The 26609-nt window shown below is 51.5% G+C and overlaps 3 protein-coding genes across 13 annotated transcripts in view; 1 reads left to right on the forward strand and 2 right to left on the reverse strand.

The window, feature by feature from the left end:
- On the reverse strand, nucleotides 1-7993 carry POLL (DNA polymerase lambda). 4 transcript variants are annotated; one of them, XM_077748351.1, is made up of 10 exons: nucleotides 7939-7972; nucleotides 7484-7576; nucleotides 6980-7141; nucleotides 6199-6493; nucleotides 5851-6013; nucleotides 5171-5488; nucleotides 4235-4408; nucleotides 3549-3677; nucleotides 1305-1473; nucleotides 1-861 (listed from the first exon to the last, which is right to left on the reverse strand). In XM_077748351.1, the coding sequence occupies exons 3-10, from the start codon at nucleotides 7089-7091 to the stop codon at nucleotides 497-499; spliced, it is 1725 nt and encodes a 574-aa protein (XP_077604477.1). In that variant the 5' UTR covers nucleotides 7092-7141; nucleotides 7484-7576; nucleotides 7939-7972; the 3' UTR covers nucleotides 1-496. The 4 variants fall into 4 exon arrangements, with proteins under 4 accessions (XP_077604477.1, XP_077604476.1, XP_077604478.1 ...); XM_077748350.1 differs by lacking the exon at nucleotides 7484-7576 and having other exon boundaries at nucleotides 7939-7993; XM_077748352.1 differs by lacking the exon at nucleotides 7484-7576 and having other exon boundaries at nucleotides 6980-7113; nucleotides 7939-7956.
- Nucleotides 3767-24738, forward strand: DPCD (deleted in primary ciliary dyskinesia homolog (mouse)). Of its 4 annotated transcripts, none has more exons than XM_077748358.1 (6): nucleotides 3767-3791; nucleotides 12168-12248; nucleotides 16840-16964; nucleotides 17299-17432; nucleotides 23930-24032; nucleotides 24434-24738. In XM_077748358.1, the coding sequence occupies exons 2-6, from the start codon at nucleotides 12209-12211 to the stop codon at nucleotides 24536-24538; spliced, it is 507 nt and encodes a 168-aa protein (XP_077604484.1). In that variant the 5' UTR covers nucleotides 3767-3791; nucleotides 12168-12208; the 3' UTR covers nucleotides 24539-24738. The 4 variants fall into 4 exon arrangements, with proteins under 4 accessions (XP_077604484.1, XP_077604481.1, XP_077604483.1 ...); XM_077748355.1 differs by lacking the exon at nucleotides 3767-3791 and adding an exon at nucleotides 8065-8169; XM_077748357.1 differs by lacking the exon at nucleotides 3767-3791 and adding an exon at nucleotides 8209-8312.
- A 653-nt stretch (nucleotides 24739-25391) lies between these two features.
- The window catches only part of FBXW4 (F-box and WD repeat domain containing 4), a 79240-nt gene continuing 78022 nt past the window's right edge, over nucleotides 25392-26609 (reverse strand). For 4 of the 5 annotated variants that reach the window (XM_077748408.1, XM_077748407.1, XM_077748411.1 and 1 more), the window contains 2 exons: nucleotides 26153-26294; nucleotides 25392-26066 (listed from right to left, as the gene is read on the reverse strand). In XM_077748408.1, the coding sequence (XP_077604534.1) occupies nucleotides 25947-26066; nucleotides 26153-26294 (262 nt within the window). In that variant the 3' untranslated portion in view covers nucleotides 25392-25946. The remainder of the gene's footprint in view (nucleotides 26067-26152; nucleotides 26295-26609) is intronic. The other variant, XM_077748410.1, reaches the window with a different exon arrangement.

The raw sequence follows: 26609 nt of genomic DNA on the forward strand, positions 1-26609 counted from the left end.
TGAATGTCAAGTACACTTTTACTGGGCCTCTGGGCCTTCAAATGCTACCCTCCCCAAGCCTGGGTGGCCCCGGCCCCACACTTCCAGCTGCACAGGAAACGGGCTGGGTGGAGGGAGGACATGTGGAATGTCTCATTCTCTTGCTCCAAAGGGTCTGAGGTGACGCTCAGCTACAGCTGCTTGCCTCTCCCCTGCAGCCCCCATCCTGCCCCCAGCAGTGAGACCCTCCTTGGGCAGAGAATTGGCGGGAGGGGAGGCTTCAGCACTGGAAACTGGCTTTACACAAGCAGCTGTTCTTGCTTAAAATGAGGCACAGGGAGCAGTGTCCAGAACTCTACCAGAGGCAGCAGTGAGGCAGAAGGCTAGCAGGAGAGGGCCAGACAGAGCCTGGGAGCCGGGCTGGCCTTTTCCCTCCGGCCCAGGCTGTTGAAGTAGTGAGGTTCAGCCCGCCAAGGCTGGAGCCAAGCACCAGACAGCCAGGTGGGGCAGCCACGGGTCACCAGTCCCGCTCAGCTGGCTCTCGGTAGGGTAGGCCTAAGAGCCTGAAGACATCCTTCTCCGTGGGGGTGGGTAGCACTCGGCCAGGCCCCACCTTGAGGCCTCGGCTGTCCCGGACCACAGCGGTGCTGAGGGCATGCTCTGACAAGCTCATGCCCTTGGTTTTGGCCAGAGCCCGCATGGAGCGGTTGAAGTGGGCAGAGCCAGTGAAGTAGAGCAGGGCGCAGGCAAACTCGCTGTAGGGCACGACGATGATGTCCAGCCGTCGGTGCCGCCGCCCCGGCCCGGGGAGCTGGCACACGCCCAGGTACTTCTGCTGCTGGCCGTTCTCCTCCTGGCTCACCAGGTCATCCGTCAGGAACCCTGGCGCAACACGGGAAGGCTGCTGGGAGGGCAGGGAGCCAGGCTCGGGCTGCCCCGTCCTCCCGGGTCTCTCCCGTTCACCCCTGGCACCTCCATTCCCAGCTCACGGATTTCTCTGCTGGGCGACCTTGCCCCCTCTGGGCCTGCCTCCTTAAAACATGCATGATCATTCCTCCCCGTGTCCCTGCGGTGTCATAGAAAGGTGAGATCAAACAGTTGACCTGCAGGCAGTACTGAGCACCCATTACTGAGCAGAGGGGTGGTGGCCTGTTTCATCTCTGCCCTGAACTGGCTCTGGCCACAAGAAGAGATGGCATTCTCACAAAGCCACCTTCCCCTGCTTCCTGCCCAGAGTGTGCAACTCTGAGGCTCTCCCTCCTGGGGGGTCGCCCAGCCTTGCCCTGCCCGGGGCCAAGCTGCTCGCCCAGAGATGGAGTTTCTACCTTGCTGCCGAAGGCTGTCAAGGAGGCGATTGAAGACGCCCTGGTGAGACCGGCCATCCGGGTGAGTGAGCAGCACGTCCACATCACCGCAGGTTGCCTTCCCGCGTCGGTAAGAACCACATGCCACACACAGCAGCCCGGGGCTGAAGGCCTGGGCTGATTCCCGGACCTGAGAAAGAACAGAGAGGCAGTGGGGAGGACCTGTGGGCCTCAAGACCTGCAAGGAGTTCCTCCCCCTCGGCAGCACAAGAGCCTTCCCTGACCCAGGAGCCCACACTTCCAGCTTATGCCCTGAGCCAATCCCTGGATGCATCATACAAGCCTGAGGGAAAGACCCAAGGAGGAGATGTCAGAGATCTACCCTGGGGAATGGCAGTTCTCTATCTTCACTAGGACAGAAGAGAAGAAACCATGCTCATACCACCAGAGGCGGCCTGAAGGGGGATCTAAGAGGTGTTTCCTTGGATTCTGAGGGAAGACCCTGATCTTTCCTCCTAGAGCTCTTTAAAAGCAGAGAGAAACACCTTCTTTTGGCCTCTGCCCCAATCCATATGCCTGGGTCTGTCTGCTTAGGACAAAGGGCCAGGCACCCGGAAGCCCTCCGCCAGGCCTCCGCAGGCCCAGGTATGGATTTGGAGCTTAAAGCAGAGTGTGAGTTGCGGCTTGAGGCTTTAGCAGGTGGCTAGCAGGGTGCCCCGGGCCCAGACCTGGGGGGAAATGGAGCCTAGTAATACAACTGCACCTAGAGTAAAGGAAAAGAAAGAAAGCAAAGAGGGAGGCAGTTCTGAGCCAGTACTCACACCCTTACTTGGAGGAATGGGGCCCGGCGGAGAGGGAATCAAGACAGAGGGGGCTGTCAGCTGAAGGATCACCCCTCACTGAGGGGAATAAGCCCATTAGCCTCCACCCCAGAGACACTGAAGCTTTTCATATGCAGATGGCCTCCACGCCTCTACCCCAGGACACTGAGATTTCTGGGGCCCTGGATACTCCAGCCAGGACACCTCAATTCTCCTGACAGGCATGGCTCTGCTAATCCCCTCAGTCCCTTCTTGAGCCTCCCAAGAGGATGGGAGGAGACCTAGGATGAGTAATCCCATCAAGAACTCCTAAAGCTGGAGCCCTTAAATGGGGGGAGCAGGCCAGGTGGGAAGCCACTGCTGTTCAAATGGGTTAGGGGCTGGAGGCTCACTGGGACATTCTCCGTGCCTGGACACCATGGCTGAGTGACAGTGTCATTACTAGCCCCAAGGCCTGGTGACGGGTGGACAAAAGGGTCTACGCATCCATCTCGCGCCAGCCTCATAGTCCCGTGGCCTGGTGGCCTGGAGTAGAGTTAGAGGCTGATTGTAACCAAACTGGGCCAGGGTGTCCACAGAGTCCTACCTGATCAGAATCTGACTCCAAAGCAGCAAACCTTGCCCACAGCAACCACCCCATAATCCTGAAGCTGACTGAACAAACGATATATCTAATCCAAAATATACCCTAGTCCCTCTCTAATCTAGGTTTTATATGAACTTACTCTCTAATTCAACTGTAAACCAAACCCTAATGTTGGCCAAATCTTATTTCTAGAACAATGACAAATCTTAACTAAAAGCATCCAATATTAAGAAAACCCTACTCTTAATCCAGGCTGCACCTTAACTCAACTCAACCTACCTTTTCTCTAACCTCAAACCTAATTGTACCAGTGCTGTGCCTCTGCACCAACTCTAACCCACACCCTGAACCAGCCTCAGGTTGGGGAGACTTTCAGAGGGTCCTTACCTCTGGAAAGAGATTTTTAAAAAATTGTACATTTGTACAAATTTTGGAGAGAAAGAATCCATGGTTTTCATCGGGTTCTCAGAAAAGTTTGTGAATCAAAAAACATTAAGCACCTCTGCTCTGACCCCGACCTGGCCCAGTTCAAACCCCAATATCCTCAAGTAGTTCTGACCATATTCCACCTCTAATCCAGCCCCAATGTCAACCCAGTCTCGACATTCTAGCATCTCTGCCAATGTTCACTCTACTCTAATCCAGAGACCTGGTGTTACAGCCCTTCCCTACCAAAGCCACCCTCTCCTCCAGCTTCAGTCTCAACTTGCCCTTTCCTCACTGGTCCCAACCTCTGCTGTCCCACAGCGTCCTCTGTCTGGCTCCCCAGCTGAGGGATCTGGTGTGCTTGGCTTTGAGCCAGGCCCTGAGCTTATAGCAAGGCCTGCTTCTCCTCACTGCTCTGGGGCCCCTGCTTACTGTCTGCTCAATCTCTGCAGCTTCCTCCCTGGGTATGCGTTCCAGAAAGTCATCATAATGCTTCAGGCCAATGGTCTGCTGGGTAGTCAGGGAGGCCTGGCTGCGGATGTCTTCTAGGGTCCGGAAACCCTGGAAAAAAGAAGCCAGATGAGGAGGCTGTGAGCATCCAGGACCAATGGAGAGGCAGTGAATGAGCACATACACCGGGCTACCATCACCCCCAAACTCCAAGGAAGGCGTGAGGTAAGACCAACCCCAGGAGTGGCTGGGTCTGTAATCAGTGGGACTCAAGAGAGGTAGGGATCATGGGAGACACCCCCCAGTCCAGCCCCACCACAACCCTAAAATAATGCTTCATGAATGCATCATGCTGGGGGATTCTGGGCATGGCCAGACTGGGAACCACTGATCTGGATACTGAGCCTTGAGTCCTGGTCTTCGCAGGAAAGCCCTTGTTGGTCTGGGAGACAGAGAAACATACTTCTTATCTCTGTCTACACCACAGATTAATGCCTTGAGGCTACCAAGCTACAGGACAGTTCTGGAAGCCAGGAGACCTAGACCCCTTGAAAAGTGGTCTCCCGATAGTCTGGGTTCATTCCCATCTGAGCACAGGGTATGAGAACTGTGGGGCGGGACCTCTGAGAAGGACCAAAACTGAAGTGGGTTCAGGGACACGGTGTGACCTGCTGGTACCACATCTGGGCAGTCTTAGCTCCAGCTCCCCAGATGTTAGAGAAGAGCTCCAAGACAGGCACGCTCTCACTGATATGGTCCAGCTTCCGCAGATGCCCGCTCTCCAGGATCTCTGCGATTTTTTCGGCCATCCGCTTTCCAATCCCGGGGATACTGAAGGCCTCCTAGGGGTGGAGGAGGCAGAGGTAAGAAGGGAGAGTGAGAAGATGGCAGGCGCAGAGCCAGCAGCAGGCTAGCAGACTCCTTCAGCAGGAATCTGAGTAAAAGCCAGCCTGGATCCTTGGCAACTGATGGCTGTGTAAAGCGTGGGCACAACTGAAGATGAGAAGTTCGGATAGAATGGGCTGGGAAACTTGCCTCTTGGTTTTCAGAGGGATGGAGGTGAGCACAGGAAGTAGAGAAAAGGCAGTAGTGACGATACTGATCACCATCACCCTCACAACTGTGAGAGCAGCCATTCACTGAGGCTTTGCTGCGTAGCAGGCCTTACTGCACAACAGCGAGCATCTCATTTGGTCCTCATGGGAACACCTAAGTTTCTCACTCTTCTTGCTCAGTTCCTTTTCATTGCTCAAAGGGTTTAAGTAACTTGCCTAGAATCACACGGTGAATGATGGGAACCAGAATTCAAACTCTGGTCTGTTGGCCTCCAGAGTCTAAACTTTTTAAAAACTATTTACTGTGGGAAAAGATTCCAAAATAGAGAGAACAGTATAATGATCCTCCAAGTACCTGTCAGCAGCTTCTATACTGATATCAGGATTTTGTCAGTCTGCTTTCATCCATCTCCCATTTTCTTTTGCGCAAGTCTTAAAATCTTAAGCATTCCACCCGATCCCTCTTGTGACTGGTGCCACCACCAACCCCTGGCCAGTAAACAGAAGGCCCCCCTTCTCCCCGCATACCCTGCGCCGGCCCCCAGGTACCTGGTAGGAGGTGACAGGCTTGTGGAAGCTCTTGAGGGCATTGATGGCCTTGGCATAGCCCAGGGCCCTCCACTTGTCTCCCTGAACACTGTAGGCTTTGGCCAGTACTTCCAGCTTCTCTGTGATGTGGGGGTTGTGGTTGGTCATCTTCTGGCTCGAAGGCTGTGCACAGACCCACTTATCCAGGCCCTCAGGGGCTGGGCTTGGCTCACCATCTCCCTCAAGGGGTGTGGGGTAGTGGCCACTGATAAGGGCTTCCAGATCAGCTGCGCTGACCTGGGTCTCTTCCCCATCACTGGTTTCATCATCAGAGCCAGGCTTGAGGTGGGGAAAGAGAGGAGACGATAAGTTCACACCCCCTAGGAGAGCTCCTCAAAGATGGGGGCTGAGCCTCCTAGCCAGACTCAGGAATGAGTCAGACCTGAATCTCCTTAAGTGAGGGGCCACGTTCCATCTGGCTTCCCCCAGTGCCCAGTCCTAGAATCCCCAGTGGTATGTGGTAGATGTGGCCTGGGCAAATGCAGACATGATGAATGCTGGGAAGAGCCAAATGGCCTCATAATAAAGAGGTCCTTCCTCTTTCAGGAGCCTAGGACTTTTTGAACAACCACCAGGCCCTCCCTGTTTCTGTGATCTAGTTCTCAGGGGAAGGGAGCTGTGAGGGCTGGGAGGCTCCTGACCTGGGCTTGGGTGCTCAGGGCCTCTTCTGCCCTCTGGGGAGGAGATACAGGCCTGGTGGGAGGAGGGGGAGAAGAGAGGGCTGTCCTGAGCGGAGCCCCATTGGCTCCAGGAGGAGCAGAAAAGTCTTGGTCTGTCTTGCTGAGCTGTGGTTGGTCCGGGTACCTGCGGGGATGGTAACGGCAAGTTAAGACCCCAAAGGTCTGGCCCTACCTCTGCTCCTAATACTCTACTTTGAGATCTTGGTTTCCTAATGTATCCCATTAAGACAGTAAAGTTATTTTTAGTAACCCGAGAAGAGAGTTCCGGATGCTGCCAGAAAACAAGAGGAAAGACTGGGGCCAACCCACCTGTTGGGGATATAGATTCTGAATCCTGCCGTGTCCACCAGCCTTCTCTCCTGCAGGCACAGGCTGAGCCAGGTGGACTTCACCAGCTGGGCGCCCTGGGGCAGCTGGGGCAGTCGAAGGAGGCGGAGGGCTCGCTCACAGTCCATGCCTTCATCCACCACAATGTGAGTGACCCCTGGGGCCTGGGCAGCGCATATCTGGCCACCATGCTGGATAATCTGCTTCTCAAAGAGCTGTGCCCGGGCCTGCCCAATGCCACTGGGCACAACATGGGCACGCAAGGAGCTCAGCCACTCTGTGTAAGGGACATCCAGATGCCTACTGTCATAACTGTCAGATATGATCTGAATGAACCCTTTAGAGTCCTGTGCCCCCAAACAATCATTTTCCTTCCATTTAGACAGCCAGCCTTCTGGGGAATTCTACCACAAACATACAGTTAATTTCTCCATGGACCATCACTTGATATAAGGGGCAAGGATTTTGATATGTCCTGTTCCCTCATGTAACCTAGAACAGTGTCTAGCACATTGTAGGTATCCTATATATCACTTCATTTGATCATTTATTCTTTCAACAAGTATTAATAGACACCTACTATTAATAGACAGAGCAAGTGGCCTGTCAAAGACTGGGGCCCAAGGCTTGTGCAAGAGAGATACAAACCAACACGCAGTCCATGGGCGGGCAGAATCAGCTCTAATATCTGAGTCTAGACATGAGCAGTATAGGAATCCTAAGGGTTTGAGTACATGAGGGCTCTGAGGGTGGGTCTGCTCACCTCCTGCTTCTCCATCTTCTTGCTTGGGAATCTTTGCAAGTGCTTTTGATGATGGATCGGTATGAATTTTCTTCCGCTTAGGAAATGCCTTCAAGATGCCCCTGGGGTCCATTGAGGAATGGCCGGATCCTGGCCTTTAGGTTTTAGGTTTGATCAGGGCAACTATCATGTGGAAACCCGGAATTGAGGTTATCCAACCCTTCGCCTATAAAGGTGGTCTCTCATGACCAGGGTTTGGGGGCAGTAGCCCAGTTCCTTGGGGCATCCCAAACCGAAGAGAACTTTAGCAGTTTAGCCTAGCACTCACCAGCCTTTCAATGTCAGAGTACTGGGGGGAAGAAGGGGAAGAAAGGGCCTATTAGGGAACTTCTGAGTGGTACAAAATGATATTCCTTGGAGGGTTTGCTCTAAATATTCAGTGCAGTGTCTGCCCTGCTGCATCCCACTTTGAAAGGGCTTTACCAAAAGGGGACGCCAGGCTAGGAAATGGAGCTACAGCTTTACCTGGGCTCCCAAGAGGGTTGAAGGACTGGGAGGAATCTGCATCTAAACTCCACGTGATCTTTCTTTTCCCATCACAGACCGGCAGAGGAAACCCTAGGAGGCCAGGGTGTTACGGAGGCGGGAGAAAACGCCCTACACCTGCCCCGGTCGCCGGCCACCCGTCACTGGGGTGCTCAGCCCCGCAGCTGCGGGGAGACAGGGCAAGGCGGCAGCAGGTGTAGGGCGCCTTTCCGAGACTTGGGGACTCTTCGCCTCACAGCTGGGGGTGGAGACGACAGGCAGCTGTGGGGCACCCGCCACGAGCGCAGCTGGCACGCGCCAAGGACTCCCAGCTGGAGGTCAGAGGAGAGCTGGAGGGTCCAAACCCAGACCTAAGGACCCCTGCCCACCGTAGCGATTCGGTCCCAGGTGGGGTCAACTTCAGGCCCCGCGGGTGGCAGGAGTAAACCACTTACCAGGACAGCCAATGAGAGCGGACGAAGGGAGTGGTGGCTGGGAAGTCGAGGGGGGAGGGGGGTGGAGAAGAGCAAATGCCCAGAACATCTTCCGGGTCGGCCGGAAGTGACCGTAGGCGGAATGGTTGCCATGGCAGCGGCCGGGCGCTTGGCTGGGCGCAGGGAAGATGGCGGTAACCGGTTGGTTGGAGAGTCTGCGGACCGCCGAGAAGACGGCGCTACTGCAGGACGGTAACTCGAGGCCCCTCACGAGCCCCCTAGTCCTTTCCCCCAGGGTCCAGCCCTCCGTGCTGGCACCTCCGCGAAGGGCCTCCGCCTGGGACTGCCGAGCTGGAAGGGCCGCTGCTGCTAGACAGGCCGTCCCTCATTGGCAGGTGAGGAAACTGAGGCCCAGAGAGATGACGTGACTGGAACACGCGTCTCTGGACACCTCCTAGTTTCCTCTACCCCACTTCGCCCAGCTCTGAATTCTGTTACTAATAAATAATAACTCCCTTCACATTCGTTATGTCATTTGCTCCCCACAGCTGTCCGAGAGGCTGTTAATTTCCCACTCCATTTTGTAGAAGAGGAAGCTGAAATCCGAGAGGGTCTTAGACCAGCCCTAGCCCTCCCCAACCCCGTCCAGTCAGTGCGGATTCTGTTGCCGAACGCAGCCTGCTGTCCTGGAGAGGCGGGAGACCTGGGATCTAGTTACCACTCTGCAGTTAAATCACAGCCTCTTTGCTTGCTTGGGCCTCGTTTTCCTCATCTGTAAAATGAGCTGGATGGGTTACCCCTGAGGTCCTTTTCAGCTGTAGTATGTTTGTAAGTGAAACTTCTAAATGTTCCCTGGGTCTATAGGGAAAACAGAGCAAGGGCCCCAGGGCTGTGCCTGGAAAAGGTGGGCATGGGGGTATGGAGTCCTGACTTTCTCTCACCCTAGGATTGGCGGATGTAGGAACCCCCAGTGCTGCAGAGCCCGTTCCTGCACCCACTTGGCAGCCAGAAGGAATTAGATCTGAATTCTTGTAGATTTTAGGATACCAGTAGAGGCGCACGTCTTTTGGGCAAAGGCCAATCAGGGAAGCATGTAAATTAAAATCACCTGCTCATTTGTTCATTCACTCAGCATTTAGGGAGGATTTTAACTATGTGTTAAGCTGTGTACTAGAGCGGGGGGGGGATGTGTAAATAAATAAGAGTGTGTGTTAAATAGAGGTTGGAATCTTTTATAAAGTGCTGTGAGAGCACAAAGAGGGGAATGATTATCTCTTTGAAAGAAGACGGGACAGAAGAGGTGATACTAATGTGTGTTTGCAAGTGGAGAAGAGGGGATGGCTGTTGCAGGAGGAATGATTCACTTGTAAAGGAAGGTGTGGAGATGTGAGAGTATAAGGCGGATTACCAGGGAAACGACAAAAGCACTTAGGGAGGCTGAAGCACTCACCCAGTCATAACCCGCCCCACACCTTGTCAGGTGCTAGGTACTAGGATGCAAGGGTGAATAAATGCTCTTAAGGAGCAGTGAGGAGAAATGGTGGGGCATGAGGAGGGATTTTAAATAAATTGGAGTATGTTGTGATAGATCTCCTATGCCAAGCTAAAGATTTTGGACATTATCTCATACAGCAGTGGTTTTTGGTTTTATTTTAAAAAATAGATATGGGGCACCCGGGTGGCTCAGTTGGTTAAATGTCCAACTTCGGCTTAAGTCATCATCTCCTGGTTTGTGGGTTCAAGCCCTGTGTTGGGCTCTGTGCTGATGGCTCAGAACCTGGAGCCTGCTTGGGATTCTGTGTCTCCCTCCGTCTCTCTGCCCCTCCCCCGCTCATGGGGGGTGTGTGTGTGTGTGCGTGTGTGTCTCAAAAAAAATAGATAACATAGATCTTACCACTTTAACCATGTTTAAGGATACAGTTCTATGGCATGAAGTATATTCATATTGTGGTACATCCATCTTTAGAACTTTTTCATTTTCAGCTGAAACTCTGCCTATCAGAAACTAACTCCCCCATTCCACTTCACTTGTTTAGCTGTTGTGATACTACTACTATGAACATGGGTATACAAATACTTGTTTGAGTCTCTGCTTTCACTTCATTTGGTCATAGGACAGTATCTAAACAAATATTTGATCATGTAGCATTTTGGTTTTTTGTTGGTAGCATCACAAAAAAGTACAGATAATTATTATATAATCTTTGGGTAAGGGAAGATATTCTAAGCACAACTCCTGGGTAGTAACCACAAAGGAAAAAATAGTTGACTATAATAAAAATTAAACAGTTGTTTGAGAACCCCCACTTTAAACAAAGTTAAAAGGCAATTGAAATAGAATATTTGCAACATATATGATTCATGGTTAATATATATAACCATATATAAGTTCAATCAGATCAGTAAAAAAAAATGAATACCCAAATAAAATAAGCTAAGACCTAAACAGGTAATTCACTAGAAATGACCAATAAACCCTTGGAACAGTGTTCAACCTTACAAATATTTAAAGCTATGCACATTTTCCTAATATGTTATTAGAGCATAGAATTTGGCATCAAATGAACTTCAGTCAGTCTGTCGTGTCACAGCTTTTTGAGCTTGCACAAGTTGTAAGCCCCTTCTGCCTCAATTTTCCTCATTTATGAAACACACAGTGGGGACACATTGGTTTACTATGAGAATCAAATGCAATAAAACCTGTGAAGTGCCGGCCACTAGGAAACACTGCACCCTGCCTGGACTCAAGATGGACTCAAGAGGGTCAGGCCACACTCTCAGCTACTCACAGGCAGCACTGTGTACCCCACTCCTGACAGGAAAACCCTTTCCAGCTCTATGAGCCATCCAGATGCTTGAGGGCACTATAACCTAGGAGCATGCTAAGAGGCTCTGCAGATTTGGGGATGAGTTTCCCCAGAATACAAATTAGGACTGACTTCAGGGAACTGTGTCTGGGGGAGTGAATTAGATGGGGAAAGTCTTGGTAGATCAGATAATGACTCCTTTAGCTGCTCAAGGTCCCTGAGCCTCATATTCATCAAGCGTAGGTTGAGTACCTGTCCAGTGTTATTAGGCTCACTAAGGAACCTACTTACATCAACTTACCCATTTGTAAAAACGTAGAAAATTACATAGTCACTTAAGAAAAATGCTTATGATTATATTATATAGGTGGAATAGTTGGGCTAGGAGATTCTCCTGGATTCTTGCATTGTTTATTTTTTTTAATGTTTATTTATTTTGAGAGAGAGGGAGAAGTGAATGGAGGAGAGGCAGAGAGAGAAGGAGACAGAGGATCAGAAGTGGGCTCCCTGCTGACAGCAGAGAGCCCTGATGCTGGGCTCCAACTCATGAACCTCGAGCTCATGACTTGAGCTGAAGTTGGATGCTTAACTGACTTAGCCACCCAGGCGCCCATGGATTCTTGCATTCTTTCAAAGAGAGTTGAATCAATGTTCATTTATTCGTTCGGTTAATATTTAGTTGAGCTCCTGATATATTCCCAGGTACTTTGCTTGGTGGTACGGAAACCATAGGCAAGAGGGATGAAACCTCTCCTATCTAATAGAGACGGTCAGTAATCAAAGAATCACACAAATGTAAATCATAACCAAGGTAAATGCCATGAAGAAAACATACAAGGACTAACATTATGTGGCTGTGTGCCAGGAATGGCCTAGAGATAAGTAGAAGGCAGAGCAATCACATGGGTAGAAGGAGTGCTTGGTCAGGAAACTCAGTTCAGTATTCTGAGCACACAGGCTTGGTTTTAGGAACTGGGGAGAGAAAGATAAATATGGCACTGTTCCTGGGGAGGCAGGACGCTTTTTAAAAAAAGTATCATACTATGTGATAAATGCTCCACTGTGGATGTGAATAAAATACTAGGGAGGCACAAGCAAATAAGGAAGTGATGCATTTGGCTGAGGTGGCTGAAGACTTCCCAGTGGAGTGACATTTGAGCTGGATTTTGAAGGGTGAGGAGTTCAACAGATGAAAAGAAGGGTGGAGCTTTGCTGGTAGAGGGAGCAGCAGAGCAAAGGCACGTTCAGAGAAAGCCGCAGAAAGGAAATGCATCCCCAGACGCGTCTTAATGGTGGGCAGTGGTTGACAAGGAGTTCATGGGTAGCTCTGGGAGGGTTTCTCATGCCCATGCCCAAGGCTGTTGGTGTTTCCCAGGTTGATCCCTTGATGTACAAGGTAAGAAGTGGCTTGTGGGTAAGCGACTCTCTCTACTTCATGCACAGGGAGAAGGAAGGTGCACTATTTGTTCCCAGATGGAAAGGAAATGGCTGAAGAATACGATGAGAAGTCAGGCGAACTACTTGGTAAGTGACGGGGCTCCCAGTGGGCCCTTAGGAACACTTGGGGTGATCTAAGCACAGGTAAACACTTCTAGCCCGAGGCAAGCTTGTTCCTGAGAATGATGTGAGGTCAGGGCTGAACACCAGAGATGGAGTGGGTGTCTGCTCGACCAGTAAACTCCACCTGACCCCCAGACAAATGAGAGCGGAAGTCTCCTGTAGGGAAACTGTTGGGCGAGAACTGTACAGGGAAGGCGGAACTGGAAGTGAGCCTTGTAGGCTGAGTGAGAAGAGGTAAGGACAGACTTTAACTGTAGTTGTTTTGCTTGTTTTGTTTGTTTGTTTTCCGAAGCCACACCAGGAGCAAGCAAGCATCAGAGGCAGCAGCTACTCACACAGGGCGCCAGAGGCGGCACTGTGAAATCTGACCCTTACCTTGGAGAATGCCTGAATCAAAAGGGGTTGGGAGTAGAAATGGGGATTTTGCAGCTTTGTCGTTTTCATTCCTGCAACTCTTTTCCTCTAAGACTAGGCTCATGAATAGGGGCTCCAGCTCAGATTTCTGGGAAGTATTTGATTTGTCCATCCTCTGTGCCCAGGTACACACATCAGCATTAACTGACTTCGCAGAGCTAGGTGGCTGCTGCTTTGACCCAGGGCCCGAGGCTGTCGGCAGTGGGAGTTGGTCTCTTTATTAAGTTCCACCTGAAATGCTAAGACCAGTGATGGAATCATGGGTTGGGTTATTTTCTTGACTTTAATTTCTTCCTGGGCCTGATCGACAGGTAGTATTGGCAAGGGAATTTCGTTTTCCCTTTTTCTGACAGCTCATAAATGTCGAGAGCCGACAACACAGATTACACTGGTTTGCATTTTCTCAGTCTCCAGTCTTAAAATGTGTGTCCTGCGCATGTTCAGTCGCAGAGTGAAGTGTTGATCCCTCCTTATTATGAGCTGCTTGGGCTCCAGTCCCAATTGGTTTAGTCTGGTGCTATTAAAAATCTTGATGTGTTTAGCATATGACACTGATTTGGTAGAAACCAATACAGTAGTAATATCCTTACAATGCATTGTAATTTATAGTGCTCCCAGGGGGTGACAGCCTTGGAATGCCTAACAGGGGCGAGCTTATGAAAGCAGGGGTCACGTGGGCTAACCACCACCATTGCCAGGCCAAAGGCTAGCCGGAGTTCCTCTGCCCCAGCCCCCCAGCACCACTTCTCTCCGCTACTCAGAGCAAATAAAACAGCTGTAGCTGCTGTGGCCATAAAATCAAGCAAACAAATAACCCCAGGCCTCTTAGTTGTGCTTGGACATGAAGTTAAAATGAAAAACAAGTTCAGGTGCCTTCATCTGTAGCATCCCACGTTAACCTGTCACTTCTCTTGGCAGGTGGGGAATAGACAGTGGCCTACAAACTCATTTTTTCTTAAAAGCAGAAATGGAGATTGATAAGAGAACATTGTTTGGCTAAAGTTTACCTAATAATGGTATTAATACCATAACTTTTATTGGGCACCATGCTAAGTGCTGTACGTGAGCTATCTCCCTGAGTCATCCTCATTGCCGCCTGAGAAGGTGTGCGCTGTTGCCCTCTTTTACCAGAAAAAAATGGAGCCTCTAAGAGGTTAAACACCTTGCTCAGAATTCTATAGCTGGTTAGTTTCTGAGTTAGGATTTAAGCCTAAGTCTGCCTGGTTAAGAGCCCATGCTTTAATCCACAACAACATAGTATTAGCAGTTGAGAATATTTAATCCTGCTTTCTTTTCTTCTTACTAAATTTTACTTTCCCCAGAATGATCAGAGCAGGGGCTGCTGGGAGCAGAACAGAGATGGACTGACAGGAACACCCCATTCAAACCACTGGGCCCTTTTTGAACAGCTGACCCTTCTCTTACCCATCTCCAGCCACTCCACCCCACCTTTGCCAGCTGCCCTTGCAAAATACTGTTTATTATTCATTTTTTAAGTATAAACAATCCCAGGGCCTGAACTAACGTCAGCTTGAGCACTCTATGAAGTAAAATATGGACAGGGTTATTATGGCCATAAATGGGAATTGTTTCCATTTTTCCAGCTAACTATACAAATGTGATAATTGGATAAACTGGTTTTCTGTTAGAAAAACCCAGAAAGTAATTTGCCAGCAGTGCATCTGTGTAGGATAGAATTCTTCCAGTCGGTGTTAATAAGCATAGTAGTGTCATATTTTTTTCAACCCTCTCAATGCTATTCATTCCCACCCCACACAATGCGTGCTGTATGTAGTCATAGAGGAAAAACCTGAAGGGCCCCATAACAATGATCGGAACATCAAACCAGCCCCAGAGGAACACAGCATGTCAGGGGGGGCAGAGGCTGAAGGGCAGGCCATCCCCCAGCGATTACATTTGGATTACCGGCTTAATCTGCTTTGGTATTTGACCGCCAGCCTAACCACCCCAGGCTGCATTTGGAGGATATTGAGCACTTTCATCCCCAAGCACTTCACCGGCTTTATAAATGACCCACTCGATTCCCTTCAGCCTCCTCAGGGATGGGACGTGGCAGCTGTTTAATAGCCACAGAGCAATGTTGCAGTGTTTTAGGGCAGAAAAGAAGAATCCTGCATCCAGTTTAAGCTGCAGGGAGTATTTAGGAAAGGGGAATGTAATTATCCACATTGGAAGCGGGCCAAGGCTTGGAGCTTTGGGGAAAGAGGCCTTTAGGACCTCCAGTTTCCAGCCCACCTGAAAGATGGGGCTCCCTTTCAGCAGTCTAGGACATCAGCCTGCTTCCTGCTGATTTAGGGAAAAAGCCCCCAGGCACTGCCTCCTTCATCTGTTCCCCAGCAGACCCTGTAGGGTCATCGACAGTCTCCTTTCCAAAGACTGGCCCTGGCTCAGCCGGGAAGGTAGGACAGCATCCCAGGGAGCTACCTTGCACATACTAGTTTGGGTTTAACATATAATCAAATCAGAGTGACAGCAGGTGGAAACAGTCCTCTGTTGCCGCAGGAACTGTCCTTGAGTTCAGGAACAAAGACAGGACAAGAAAAACGAGACAAAGTGTGTATTTGCACGCGTGCATTCATGCCCATGTACATGGGGAAAATAACAGGGACTCCACCAAAAATGTTTATTGGCTCTTATCTCATAACGGAATGAGTAGGAAGACCTTCTTCATTCTAGCAAAGAATTTAATCCAAGGTGTTTAAAAAAAAAAGAAAGAAAATGGTGTGACAGCCAGAAGGCTGGCTTCCAGTTAAGCGACGTATTACATGAATAGATTTGGATACACTCCCGGTCACAGCCCATTCACTTAAGAGAGTAGAAGTATTTGTGAAGAAAAAAAAAAGTTGCCTATAAAGCATATTTCCAAGTTTTACTCTTCCTTATTAATTTTCATTATAAACTTGGAAATGTGTTTCTAGGGAGAATTTTTGGCCCTAAGATGTAATAAAATCACACTGCAGAATGCAGCAGACCTTATAAAAGCACATATTCAAGGGAAAATTCTAATTTTACAGCACACTTTTGTGTTCAGCTTGCATGCCTGCCTTGGAGCAGGGAGGGGGTTTGGGTTTGGCACAGCTGCTCACAAGGTCTCAAACCATCCTGAGAATCAAGACAGCAGGTNAAACAGGAGCGGATGGGAGCAACTTTGGCCAAAAACCAGGCACTTTTTGAGTTGTTTAGCTCCGCGTGACGCTTCAGGAAGGCTGTTCGCCTTCAGCGGCACTTCAGCCCGGCGAGGACCCTGGGTGCAGCAGGAAGGGGAAGGAGCCCCGGCATTAGAACTCAGGAAGGCGCCCCTGCAGGGACCGGGCTCAGGGGCCGCACCATGATGACATGGATGAGTGGGCTTCCTGAAAATCCTGGCAGGGGGCTCCAGGTAATGTCCACCAAACTAGCGTTTTCATTTATGATTTCCATACCGTATGCGCCTTACTTGGGGGGAAAAAAAGGCACTTATGTAAACATGTGGGTTGTAAAACAAGGTAAAATAGAGACGATTGTTTGTATTATAAAAGGGTAAGCCTGCTCTCCAAAGCATTTCCTGTTGGATCATCTGTAAATAATGCATATAAAATATGGCATGTGCCTAAAATTTTGTTTAAATACAACCCAGGCTGTTGTTTTAAGCCAGGTAGACCTGAAGTGAGTGAATTTCTATATTTGGACTTTCTGAATCATGAGACAAATTGTCAGCTTTCACCCTCGTAATTAATTTTTCCTTTGCACATGTGTAGAGGGGAAAAATACATCTCAAGTCACACTTCTTGGGATCCACGTGTTCCCTGTTACCAGTAGCTAGCTACCCTTTTCTTAACCTGCACATCCCTCCCTTGCTTGAAATCATACCTGGAGGATTCTTAACTCCACTTAGCTCCTTTTGGAGTTTTGTTCCAATCCGTTTAGTTTGGGCACCCGTGATGTGGGCTTTCCAAGTCATCCAATGTTGAAATGCTCTACTGAGTAGCTATGACATCCTGCTCGGATGGACGAAACTGGGTTAAAGGCCTGTCGTGCCTACTTTTATCCTGTTCCGGTTATCTAATGTGATGTCAGTGATTCAGCAGGGAAGAGCAGTCCCTTCCTTCCCCGTAATCCCATTGCTTCCTTCTCTCCTCAGTGAGAAAGTGGCGCGTGAAAAGTGCCCTGGGAGCCTTGGGCCAGTGGCAGATTGAGGTGGGAGAGCCAGCACTCCCAGGAGCAGGGAGCCTGGGGCCTGAATTCATCAAGGAAAACAATGCCAATGTATGTCTGTCTGTCAGGTGCCTTGGGGAGGCTGGGGTGGGAGTGGGCTGCCAGCCCTTTTGAAGGCAAACACCAGTCTTCACCTCCTTATCTCCAGGGTACCCACCTGGACCCAGCCCTCTAGAAGTGTTTGCTTGAATGAATACCCAAAGGGTTTTGGCTTGGTCATCCCAGGATTAGGGCTGGAATGTCACACAGTAGCAGGATCAGAGGGGAGCTGTGGAGAGGAGCACAGGGTCTCCTGTTGTGCGCCCCGGGGAGGCTCTGCAGCAGGGAGCCACCCCTTCCTCCCCCTCTCCAAGAGCTGTCCTTAAGTTGGATTTGCCTTCTGCAGCCCATCTTCATGCGCAAGGACACCAGGATGAGCTTCCAGTGGCGGATTCGAAACCTTCCCTACCCTAAGGATGTCTACGGTGTCTGTGTGGACCAGAAGGAGCACTGCATCGTTGTCAGAACCACCAACAAAAAGTAAGTGGCATCAGGAGCCTGCCTTGTGTATGACCACGATGGAGGGAGGGTTGGACCTGGGGTTGGGGCTCAGACTACTCCCTGCCCTGGAGGGCAGAGCAGCCTCCCCCCAGCTCTGAGGGAGGAAGGAGGGCTGCACTGAAGCCCCAGAAGGTGCTGAAAGCTGAAGGACTTCCTCTCTGCAGGAGCAGCTCAAATAATGTAATCAGCTCCATCGGGGCAGGGAAATTTGAGCAACGAATGTCTGGTCCAATATCTGGCACGTACTGGGGTTGAGTAGATGAGAGGATGAGGGAATCACTTGGCTGTTAACTTGTGATCTTAGTGGTTCTACTGTAAGATTATTACCTTGACCTCCTGGCTGGACCCAATCTTTGGTGCACTTGGCCTGGTGATATCACTGTCGGGGAACCATGGCCTGGAAGGCACACTTATCTGAGGTGGCAGTTACGGAACTTTAAAGGCCTAGTCTGGGGGCAGCACACCTTATCCCTCACAGGACTGAGAGCCAGTAGGCAGGTACTTGGGCCTCTTGGAAGTCTCTTGCATTCTGTTTTAGAAGAGGTATTCAACTTGCCTTTGTTTCTCTCTTTGTATTCTGGGGGTGGGGGGTGCAAAAAAGTGGGGTTTAGGGGACAGAAGGTAGCCAAGGGGGGAGATGTGGTTCAGGCAGGGCTGCTTCTGGGCTGACCATCTTGGAAATGTGTTGATCGTGTTTAGATTTCCAGAGCTCCAAGTGATCACAGGGGCAGAGCCCTGTAGTGAATTGGTCTTGCCCTGGTCCAGAGGCATTGTAGTATAGGACCAATTCCCATGAAGTACATTTAGGAGCATTAAATTGGAAGGTTTTAGGAGCTACTGGTCCACAGCTGTGCACCCACCCAACATGCCTCATGGGTGCTAAGCTTAGGCCACAGGTGCCACCATCTGTCCATTCACAGCTTCACAAGCATAAGGAGGACCCAGCTCTTTGTCCATCTCCTCAGGTGGTGTGGTGCCAGCTTCCGCTCCCATCTCCCTCAGGTCCATGAGGCCCATGGGGAAGCAGCAAAGCTCCCAGGCTGCCCCAGCGCAGCCACGGGTCTGCCCTCCGCTTCTGACCTGCATACCCTCTCACTTTGGCAGGGTTAAGGGGATGGGGAAGGGGTGGAGATGAATGAATTAATTTCAAGATTATTGCTCCACATGCAGCCAGCAGCCCCTGCAGTGGGCCTTGTCTATAAATATAAAGTCATAATAATAAGGGTTTGCGTTTATAAAGCACTTTGAAGCCCTCAGATAAAAGGCAGTTTGTTCCCGTTATTGTTCTCATCATTAACGGGAGTCAGTGCCTAAAGTGGAATTTAGCAATTTCAGACAACAGAGAAATTGCCTTTAGGAAAACAAACTCCGTGCTTCAGCAAGCATTCCCTGGTGGAAGAGGCCCTGGGTCCAAACTGGGAACAAAAGTGCTTCTGATAGCACTTGAATCTGCAGCCTAGCAGTTTGTGGAGCTGGCTGCTGCCTCCCTTTTGTCCCCCAGAGGTCACTGTAGAATAGATATCAGGCAGAAATGTGATTACCGGGGAGTGAGAGAAGAGAGGCTAGCTAGCTCACCAAAAAATTCATCTGCGGGCAGATCCGCTGGGCCCCATCTGCTGCACAGATCCAGCCGTAGGTGGCGCTGTTGGCCAGGAGCTACAGGGCTCAAAGCCCACTCCTGCGCTCAAGGCAGGGGGGAGGCATTTTTGAACTGATGGGTGAGGCCAGGTGGGATGGGAGTAGGTGAGGCCTGGAGGGGCAAGGGGTAGGGTTCCCACAGAGGGGCAAGAAGTATGTGAGTGCCCACTTTGGAGCCCACACTGAGCCTCTGGTCCAGTGGCCCTGCCTGGCTCAGCCTAGCCTTCTTCAGGTCCTTCTGCCCCATATAGGAAAGGTCGCTATATCTTTAACTGGTTCTTTCTGGAGTCTAGTGGCATTTTCATCTACCAGGAGGAGTAATGTGTCTTACACCTTTACTACCACTGATTGAACAACTCAGTGGCTGTTCTTTTGGGTAGGATAAGCTCAGCTTTTTCAGGATACTTTAACAATCTGTTTTCTGGAGCTCCTGGGTGGCTCAGTCAGTTAAGCTTGATTTCGGCTCAGGTCTGATCTCATGTTTCTTGGGTTTGAGCCCCTCGTTGGGCTCTACGGTGACTGTTCAGAGCCTGCTTGGGATTCTCTGACTCTCTCTCTGCTCCTCCCCCGCTCACAATGTCTATCTCTGTCTCTCTCTCTCAAAAATAAATAATTTTTTAAAAAGATAATTTTTTAAAAATCTGTTTTCTGATCATCACACCACCCAGAGTTGGGCAGGATACATATTTTTATTGCTGTGTTACAGAGTAACAATTACATCAGTGTGTTTGTCAAGTCAGCATGATGAACTGACTTGCAAAGGGGAAGTTGGTGATTGTCTGGACAGCCATCTAGACCTCTGCAGTTTCCACCACACTGTGGCATTTCTCTCTGGCTTGCCTTCTCCCTTCACCTGCTGGTTCTGTGCCTGTCCCCAGTCTAATACTCTGGAATGTGGTTACTAGTAAAAGCCAGAGTTTCTTTGTCCGTACCTGCCTTGTCCCTGAAGTACTGGGTTGGCCACTTTTCTGGAAAGAATTGATTCCAGTGTGTCACGTCCTTGGCCTCGGGTATTAGAGAGGGATGAATGGAGGAAGAAAGAAAGTGCTTTTCCAGGGTCCCAGTGTGGCGCCGCCTATTCCTGATAAGGGTGTTTGTGCAGAAAGAAGCTTCTTAGCCTCAGCCTAGAAGCTGGCAGCTATAAGTTAATGAACCAGGGCACTGGTGGGCGGGGGGAGGGGGAGAGATTGGCTTAAATTTGGTCTCTGCCACGTGCTATCTATAGTATTTGGGGCAGGGGTTCCTCATGTATCATAGGAGAGTCCTACCTGCCTCACAGATCGTTTGGGTAATTTGACACAGTCATATACAGACAGACCCCCAGCACAGTGGCCAGCCGGCAGCAAGTCTTCAGCAATTCTTTGGAAATTGGAACTTGGCTGATTGGACATTGGTGACCCTAACACGGTGGCCGGTGTTCATAGGCATCACTGGAAAAAGAGGATCCCGCTTTCAAATAAATTCTGGAAACTGAATCAGACAAGTTTCTCTTTGGTAGGACTCACAGCAGCCTTGGTAGGTGAACGTGCACACTGTGACTCTAGGAAGGGCCGCTTTAGGCAGGGATGACCAGTTTGCCGGGAGCTGTGGTGTTTAAGAAAGGAGCAGGGTATGCCTTCTGATTTTCTAAGGGCAGAGCTGGCCTGAGGCTTCCGTGGACCACCCTGGCCATGCCTGTATGACCGTGTGCAGGGCGCCCTGATGCGTGTGCGGCACGGCCCGTGCGACTGTCCACCGCAGACCCTGCTTCTATTTTCTGCCTCTCCTCAGAGTCTCTCCCTAAAGGCCTGACCTCTTGTGCCCTCTCTCAGTTCCCTGCAAGGGAGAACGGTTGGGAAAGGGCTGGAAGTTGGGAAGAGGATACAGTGGGAGAGTGGTGGGGTATCATAGGTCATTTCTCAAATAGCCAAGAGGAAGGAGCCATCCTTTCAGCTCAGGGTCAAGAGAGGTAGAGTTGGCCTGTTCTGGTCTGTTTGACAGGGACTTAAAGTTCATCTGGTTCAGTGACAAAAGTTCATTCAGCTCCTTTATTTGAGGAAGGAATTTGCAGGAAGAAACTGGGGCCCAGAAGTTAAGTGGCCTGCCCAGGGTCACAGACCAGGACGGGGCGCTGTCCTGAGAACCTTTGCTTCCCTGTGTCTTCGGACACTTTGACATTCAGAAAGGAGAACTGCTGTTAGAGTGCCCAGAGGGCCCGCAGGGTGGTGGCTCCCAGGGGCTTCCATCCTTGGACAGAGTGAGGAACCCAGCCCAGGGAGTCTGTTGCTTGGGGGAGAGGATGCGGAGAGAGGGTCAGGAGGTTCATGGAAAAATCACTTGTAACAGGGGCTTCTCCCCGTACCAGTTTTGTGACTCCGGCCAGAGAGACCTAACTGTCCGTTCCTCTGTTTTCTCTTCTGTAAAAGCAACCAACCTGGAGGGTTGTTTTGAGGATTCACTGCGTATAAAGCAGTGTCTGGCCCAGAATAAACATTTACCAATGCCCCCTTTCATTGTGTGACCGAGACTGAACATGGTAATAGGAGATGGGGACAGGGAGTGTTGTATGTCCTCCGAGACCCCAGGAACCACTGCGCTGTGAGGGTTTAGCTTTCAGGCAGAGATAGGTTAAATCTTTCTTCTTCATCCTTAAATCCCCAGCTCACAGCTCAAGGCCTGGGGCACAGTTGATGCCTGAGACACGTTTCCTGTCTCCTCTAGTGCTGCCTGAGGCTGAGCATTCTGACTTTCCCAGAAGCACAGTGGGTCCCTCTCTAGTCCAGGTACTGGTGAGAAAGTCAAGTGTGATTCCTCTTGAGGCAGATCTGAGGCCAGGGAACGGAGGTGACACAGGGTGGGCTGCTCCCTGAGGAGAGAAAGCAGATGCCCTGAACTTCCTTGAACCCTGCCTCAGGAGCCTTTGTGGAAAGTTGTGTAACCTCAGCCAGTAAACTAAATCCATGAGAATAGACCCAAGACCAAGAGAGCCTCCAAGCCTCTCTGCCTCCGCCCTGGCGCCCTGGCCTCGTGCTGAAAGGTGTGGGTGTGGGACAGGGGGAGGCAAGCCACACACCTCAAGTTCCCTTTGATCTTGTCATTGTCACCATGGAGGCCAAGCTGCCCGGGTTTCTTTTTCCAGTCCCAATGTCCCAGCCTGGGGCAATGAGGTTTGCCAGTGTGCCTCTGTCCCCGTCCCCCCGGCACAGGACAGGTGGGCAGGAAGGATGTCCCTGCGCTCTGCACAGTAAGGCCTTACACAGGCCCCGCGTGTGCTTGGGCTGCTGCTCCCTCAGTTCTGTTTCTTGTGTATATTTGCAGGGAAGATGTTAACACTTCCTAACAAGCCTTTGTGTTCATCTAATCTCTGCTGTTTAACCTTTGACTCCCCCCTATTATCAGTGTCTGCCACCTTTGCTGGCCAGCCCAAGGGCCCCAGGAAGAGCCCTCAGCCCAGGCTGGCTGGGAGGATGAGGCAGCATTCCACCCCAGTTTGCAGGCAGATGGATCGCCTTTCCCTGGGGCAGAGCTTTGGAAAATAAAGCAAACTTGTGGTGCCATTAGGATCCCCCAGCCCCCACTCCTTTTGAACTGTCAGCCTTTAAGTAAACATTCTTTTCCTGCCGTGGGTCCCAGCACCTTGGCGAGAGCAGAGGACCTGGGAGGAGGGCTCCCCCCACCCCAGCCCCCAGAGCCTAGGCTAAACTCGGGGATTTGGGCAGGAGAGCAGGACAGAAGTGCCGCATTGATGTCAACTCTGAGTCCCTGGGGCATCGGGGCTTTTGAAGTGGACTCAGGGTAGCTGTCACCACAAGGGCCAGGCCCCTCGGAAGTATTAAAAGCCCCATCCTCTCCAGGCCCCTCCCTTGTTTGTCCCTGCCGGCAGCGCTGCCCTTCCCGGCTCACACGGCCACTGCAGCAGCGGTGATGCCACTGCCAGGGCCTCCACTGCACGGGCCTGTCGCTAGAGATGCGGTGTGCTGAGCACCCAAGCAGGAGCGAGGAACTTTACTACTGTTTCCACTGACCACTGGCTGTGAAGCCGGGCAAGACATTTCACCCTTCTGAGCCCCGAGTTTCCTCTTTGGTAAAGAAGGTCAAATTTCCTGTAAAACAAAGTCCAGTTGTACACATTATGGGCTAGATGTTGCTCTCTGGGTTTTTCAGTTCAGTTTGTTTTTACTGAAAGCGATCATTAATCTCTGGACTGGCACCTGCAGACGATAGGGACTGTATGTGAAAATGGGGGAGGGGGCCGCAGGGGCAGCAAAGTAGCCCAGAGCGCCAGAGAGCCAGCTTCCGAGATGAGTCCGGTGACTTGTTCTCGTAGATTCTCCTTGTGGATATACTTCCCTCTAGAGTCAGGCCAGCAGGGTCTTCAGAGACAGACCCCAAAAGAGGAAAAGTAGCCGTGTCTTTCAGTGGAGGTCCGTGGGAGTGGCAACTGTTGGTCCCCAGCTTTGGGCAACATCTCTAGATAGATGTATTCTGTCCCTTGTTAACCGTACGTGTTCCCATGTCCTAGGGCTGCAGCGGAGGCCTGGCCTGCCTGAGCTGTGTCACAGGAGGCTGCTTCTGCGTGTGGTTGGGGGTCCTGAGCCCGAAGCAGGGCCCACGCTAATCACTGGTCTAATCAAGGAATCATGACGGGTCCTGCTCTTTGGCCACTGGCCTGGCCCAAAGGCCCTTCATTCTTTTATGTCCAGGCCCGCTAAGCTCTAAAATACTGGTGTTCTAACTGCCTTCTCTTCTTCCCCTTTGGCTCAGTGGAAGAACTGTATAGAAACTGCACCAGAGGTGCCTGCTGCCCCGTTGGCGGTCACCTTGCCAGATGTGCATGTGACCTCTTGGTGTTCTCACAGGTACTACAAGAAGTTCTCCATTCCTGACCTAGACAGACACCAGCTACCTCTGGATGAGTCCTCGCTGAGCTTTGCTCATGCCAACTGCACGCTGATCATCTCTGTAAGATTTGCCCAGACCTCTTGGCCCCTGCATCAGGGAGAGGCTCCTTTTTTCCCTGCCCACTTCCCTTCCCATAGGGGCCCCCCGTTCTGTCACAACCCTGGAGTGTGCTTGTTAGAGAACAGGCACCTCTTCTTCAACATTGGGGGGGGGGCGCTCAGGGAGGGTCTGAGCTGGTAAATCACAGCTGGAAGAGGAGAGGGTGATGTGGAGGGGTGGAAATCACAGGACTGGGTGGGGTTTGGGTGGTAGGCTCCTATCCAGCCACGTGACCTTGAACAAATCATTCAACTCTATAGGTATCAGTGTCCTCATTTTCAAATAAAGGCATCAGAGGAGGCCCCCCCACCCCAAGGGGGGGATGTGACTGAATTAAGTCCTCTTCCTGGTTCCGCCCACAGTACCAGAAGCCAAAGGAGATCCTGGCAGCCGAGGCAGAGCTTCAGAAGGAGCTAAAGAAAGTGAAGACGGCCCACAGCAGTGATGGGGACTGTAAGACCCAGTAGCAGTGACCCCCGAGCCTACACCTCCGGCAGTGTGGAGGGGGTGAGGCTCTTCCTGTTGCCCCATGAGACTGAGGCTTGGGCCTTTCTGGTGTAAGAAAGCTCTTTACAGGAGCGATCCAGGCTCTGTGAGAACTGGGCCTTGGGGTGCTCCTAGCCCCCATATCATGGTCTTATCTCCTAAGTAAAGTCATTCTGAGTCATTGCGGGTGGACTGCCGTGTTGTCCACCTCTCCACGCTCCTGTCACCAGGAAGGGTGCTGGTGATGACATCCCCTTCTTTTCTATCCTTAGGGACCTCCAACACTAAGCCTTTCACATAAAGGGCGGCATGAGTCTTAGGTGGGGGAAGCTCGGAGTTGATGCAGACAGACAGGTTGGGGAAGATGCCCACCAGGCACTGCTGGGCTCAGAGGACAACTGGGCTGGAAGAGACCCTGTGCTACCGTAGCTTGCAGAAGTGGCCCAGATGAATTCCCTAAGGTAAGGGTGAGTGAGGGAGAAGGTTTTAAATACAGTAACCTTGGAAACAGGCCAGAGTGAGGGTGGTAGTGTTGCAAAGAGTTGGTGTATGTTGGAATAGGGTGAAAACAGGTTATTGCAGACGCGTGGTAGCTCAGCTCCGCAGCAGTCTGGAGCCCTTCTGCAGTCCCCTAGCCTTACCCTGCTGGTGACCCCCCCCCCCCCCCCCCCGGGGGCCAAAAGGGTGAGTAGTAATGAGAGGTTTTCCTGAAGGAAAGAAATGAGCCATAAGGCCAGTCTTACCCTTTCCCCAGCATGCCCATCCCCAAGTTTGAATGTGTTCTTCCCTCTTTTGGGGCCTCCCAGGACTCCCCAGGCAGCGAGGAACCAGATCTGTGAACAATCAAGCTTTATTTTTACAAAAACGAACATTGTAGCAGGTCTCGGCAGCCGGCCTCCAGTTGGGCTGGCTCAGCATTCACTCAGCCTTCCTCAGTTTCAAAGTGGGACCAGGCCACAGTGTCCCAGGAATGAGCCCCAAGAGCTCGATCAAGGGAGGGTCTGAGTGAGGAGGTGGGGGCCGGTGCCAGAGCAGGATAGAAAGGGACCAGCTGGAGCACCCCACCTCCCTCAGAGCTGTCATGGCTCTAAGAAGGGGGTGAGGTTCATGGCCCGTCCCGGCCCGATCCCTGCTCTGGCCACCAGGGAAGCAAGGGCCGGCCAGGTTCAGCCGTTCTCCCAAAGCAGCAGATCCCTTCTCTCCAACTAGTTCCTGGGAGGTAAGGCCAAATTTCTGAGAGTTGACAGCCTTTACCTTACGTCACCCAACCACTGTAGCCATAGGTCTAGGAGCACAGGCACGGCCGGGGAGGAGGTATCACTGCACCCTCCAGGCAGGAGAGGTCCCTGAGTAGCTGGCTTCCCTGCCCCATGGGCTGGGGTGGCCCTGTCACGGGTTTTGAAAGTCCAGGACGTGGAGGTTGTAAGACAGCGCCGCATAGAGATGCTTGGTGGTGAAGCGCAGGCAGTACACGGGACTGCTGAGCGGGGTCGAGGTCAGGGGGAAGGCCTGCAGGGAGGGAAGGTACAGGAGTGGTAAGAGCCCCTAATGAGGAGTCCTGGCATCCCGGAACCAGCGGTGGGCAGGGCTCTTACGTGTAGGCAGGCCCGCTGGCGCCGGTCCCACAGCCGCACGACACCATAGTAGGAGGAACCGGTAGCCAGCAGGTGGTTCCCATCCGTCTGCAGGCAGTACAGGGTGCTGTCATGGGGCTCCTCCCACTCCATGACGCACTTCCTGTCCAGGAAGAGGCAGTCAGAGGGAAGCACAGGGTGCCCTCCACCCCAGCTTCCCCAAGGGTCTGAGCAGCTGAACAAACTTTTGTTTTTTAAAGATTTAAGTGGGGGGGAAGCCGCCTCTGTATGGGTCTCTTTCTCACCAGTGCCTGCGCCCCAGGCCAGATTATGTCCTCATTTGTGCTTCGCATGCTGGCCACACATCCCAGGACTTCGGCGGCAGGGAGCACGCTGATGGCCCCCAGGCTCTTAATCACGGCCTGGAGGTGATAGTCCCCCAGGCCCTGAGGCCGGGCCACCGAGCTGGGAGCCTGTG

The sequence above is a fragment of the Crocuta crocuta genome, unplaced genomic scaffold (genome assembly GCF_008692635.1).
Source record: "Crocuta crocuta isolate KB4526 unplaced genomic scaffold, BGI_CrCroc_1.0 scaffold619, whole genome shotgun sequence".
Taxonomy (NCBI): domain Eukaryota; kingdom Metazoa; phylum Chordata; class Mammalia; order Carnivora; family Hyaenidae; genus Crocuta; species Crocuta crocuta.

Bases quoted from the DNA above. Each gene is read 5' to 3' on its own strand.
- POLL (XM_077748350.1), bottom strand. From the start codon at position 7,091: ATGGACCCCAGGGGCATCTTGAAGGCATTTCCTAAGCGGAAGAAAATT. The intron at 6,494-6,979 runs GTGAGCAGACCC...TCCCTTACACAG, and splicing joins AGAAGATGGAGAAGCAGGAG to AGTGGCTGAGCTCCTTGCGT. The intron at 1,474-3,548 runs GTAAGCAGGGGC...GTTCTTTCTCAG, and splicing joins CTGCAGAGATTGAGCAGACA to GTCCGGGAATCAGCCCAGGC.
- DPCD (XM_077748355.1), top strand. From the start codon at position 8,106: ATGGCGGTAACCGGTTGGTTGGAGAGTCTGCGGACCGCCGAGAAGACG. The intron at 8,170-12,167 runs GTAACTCGAGGC...CTTCATGCACAG, and splicing joins GACGGCGCTACTGCAGGACG to GGAGAAGGAAGGTGCACTAT. The intron at 17,433-23,929 runs GTAAGTGGCATC...GTGTTCTCACAG, and splicing joins GTCAGAACCACCAACAAAAA to GTACTACAAGAAGTTCTCCA.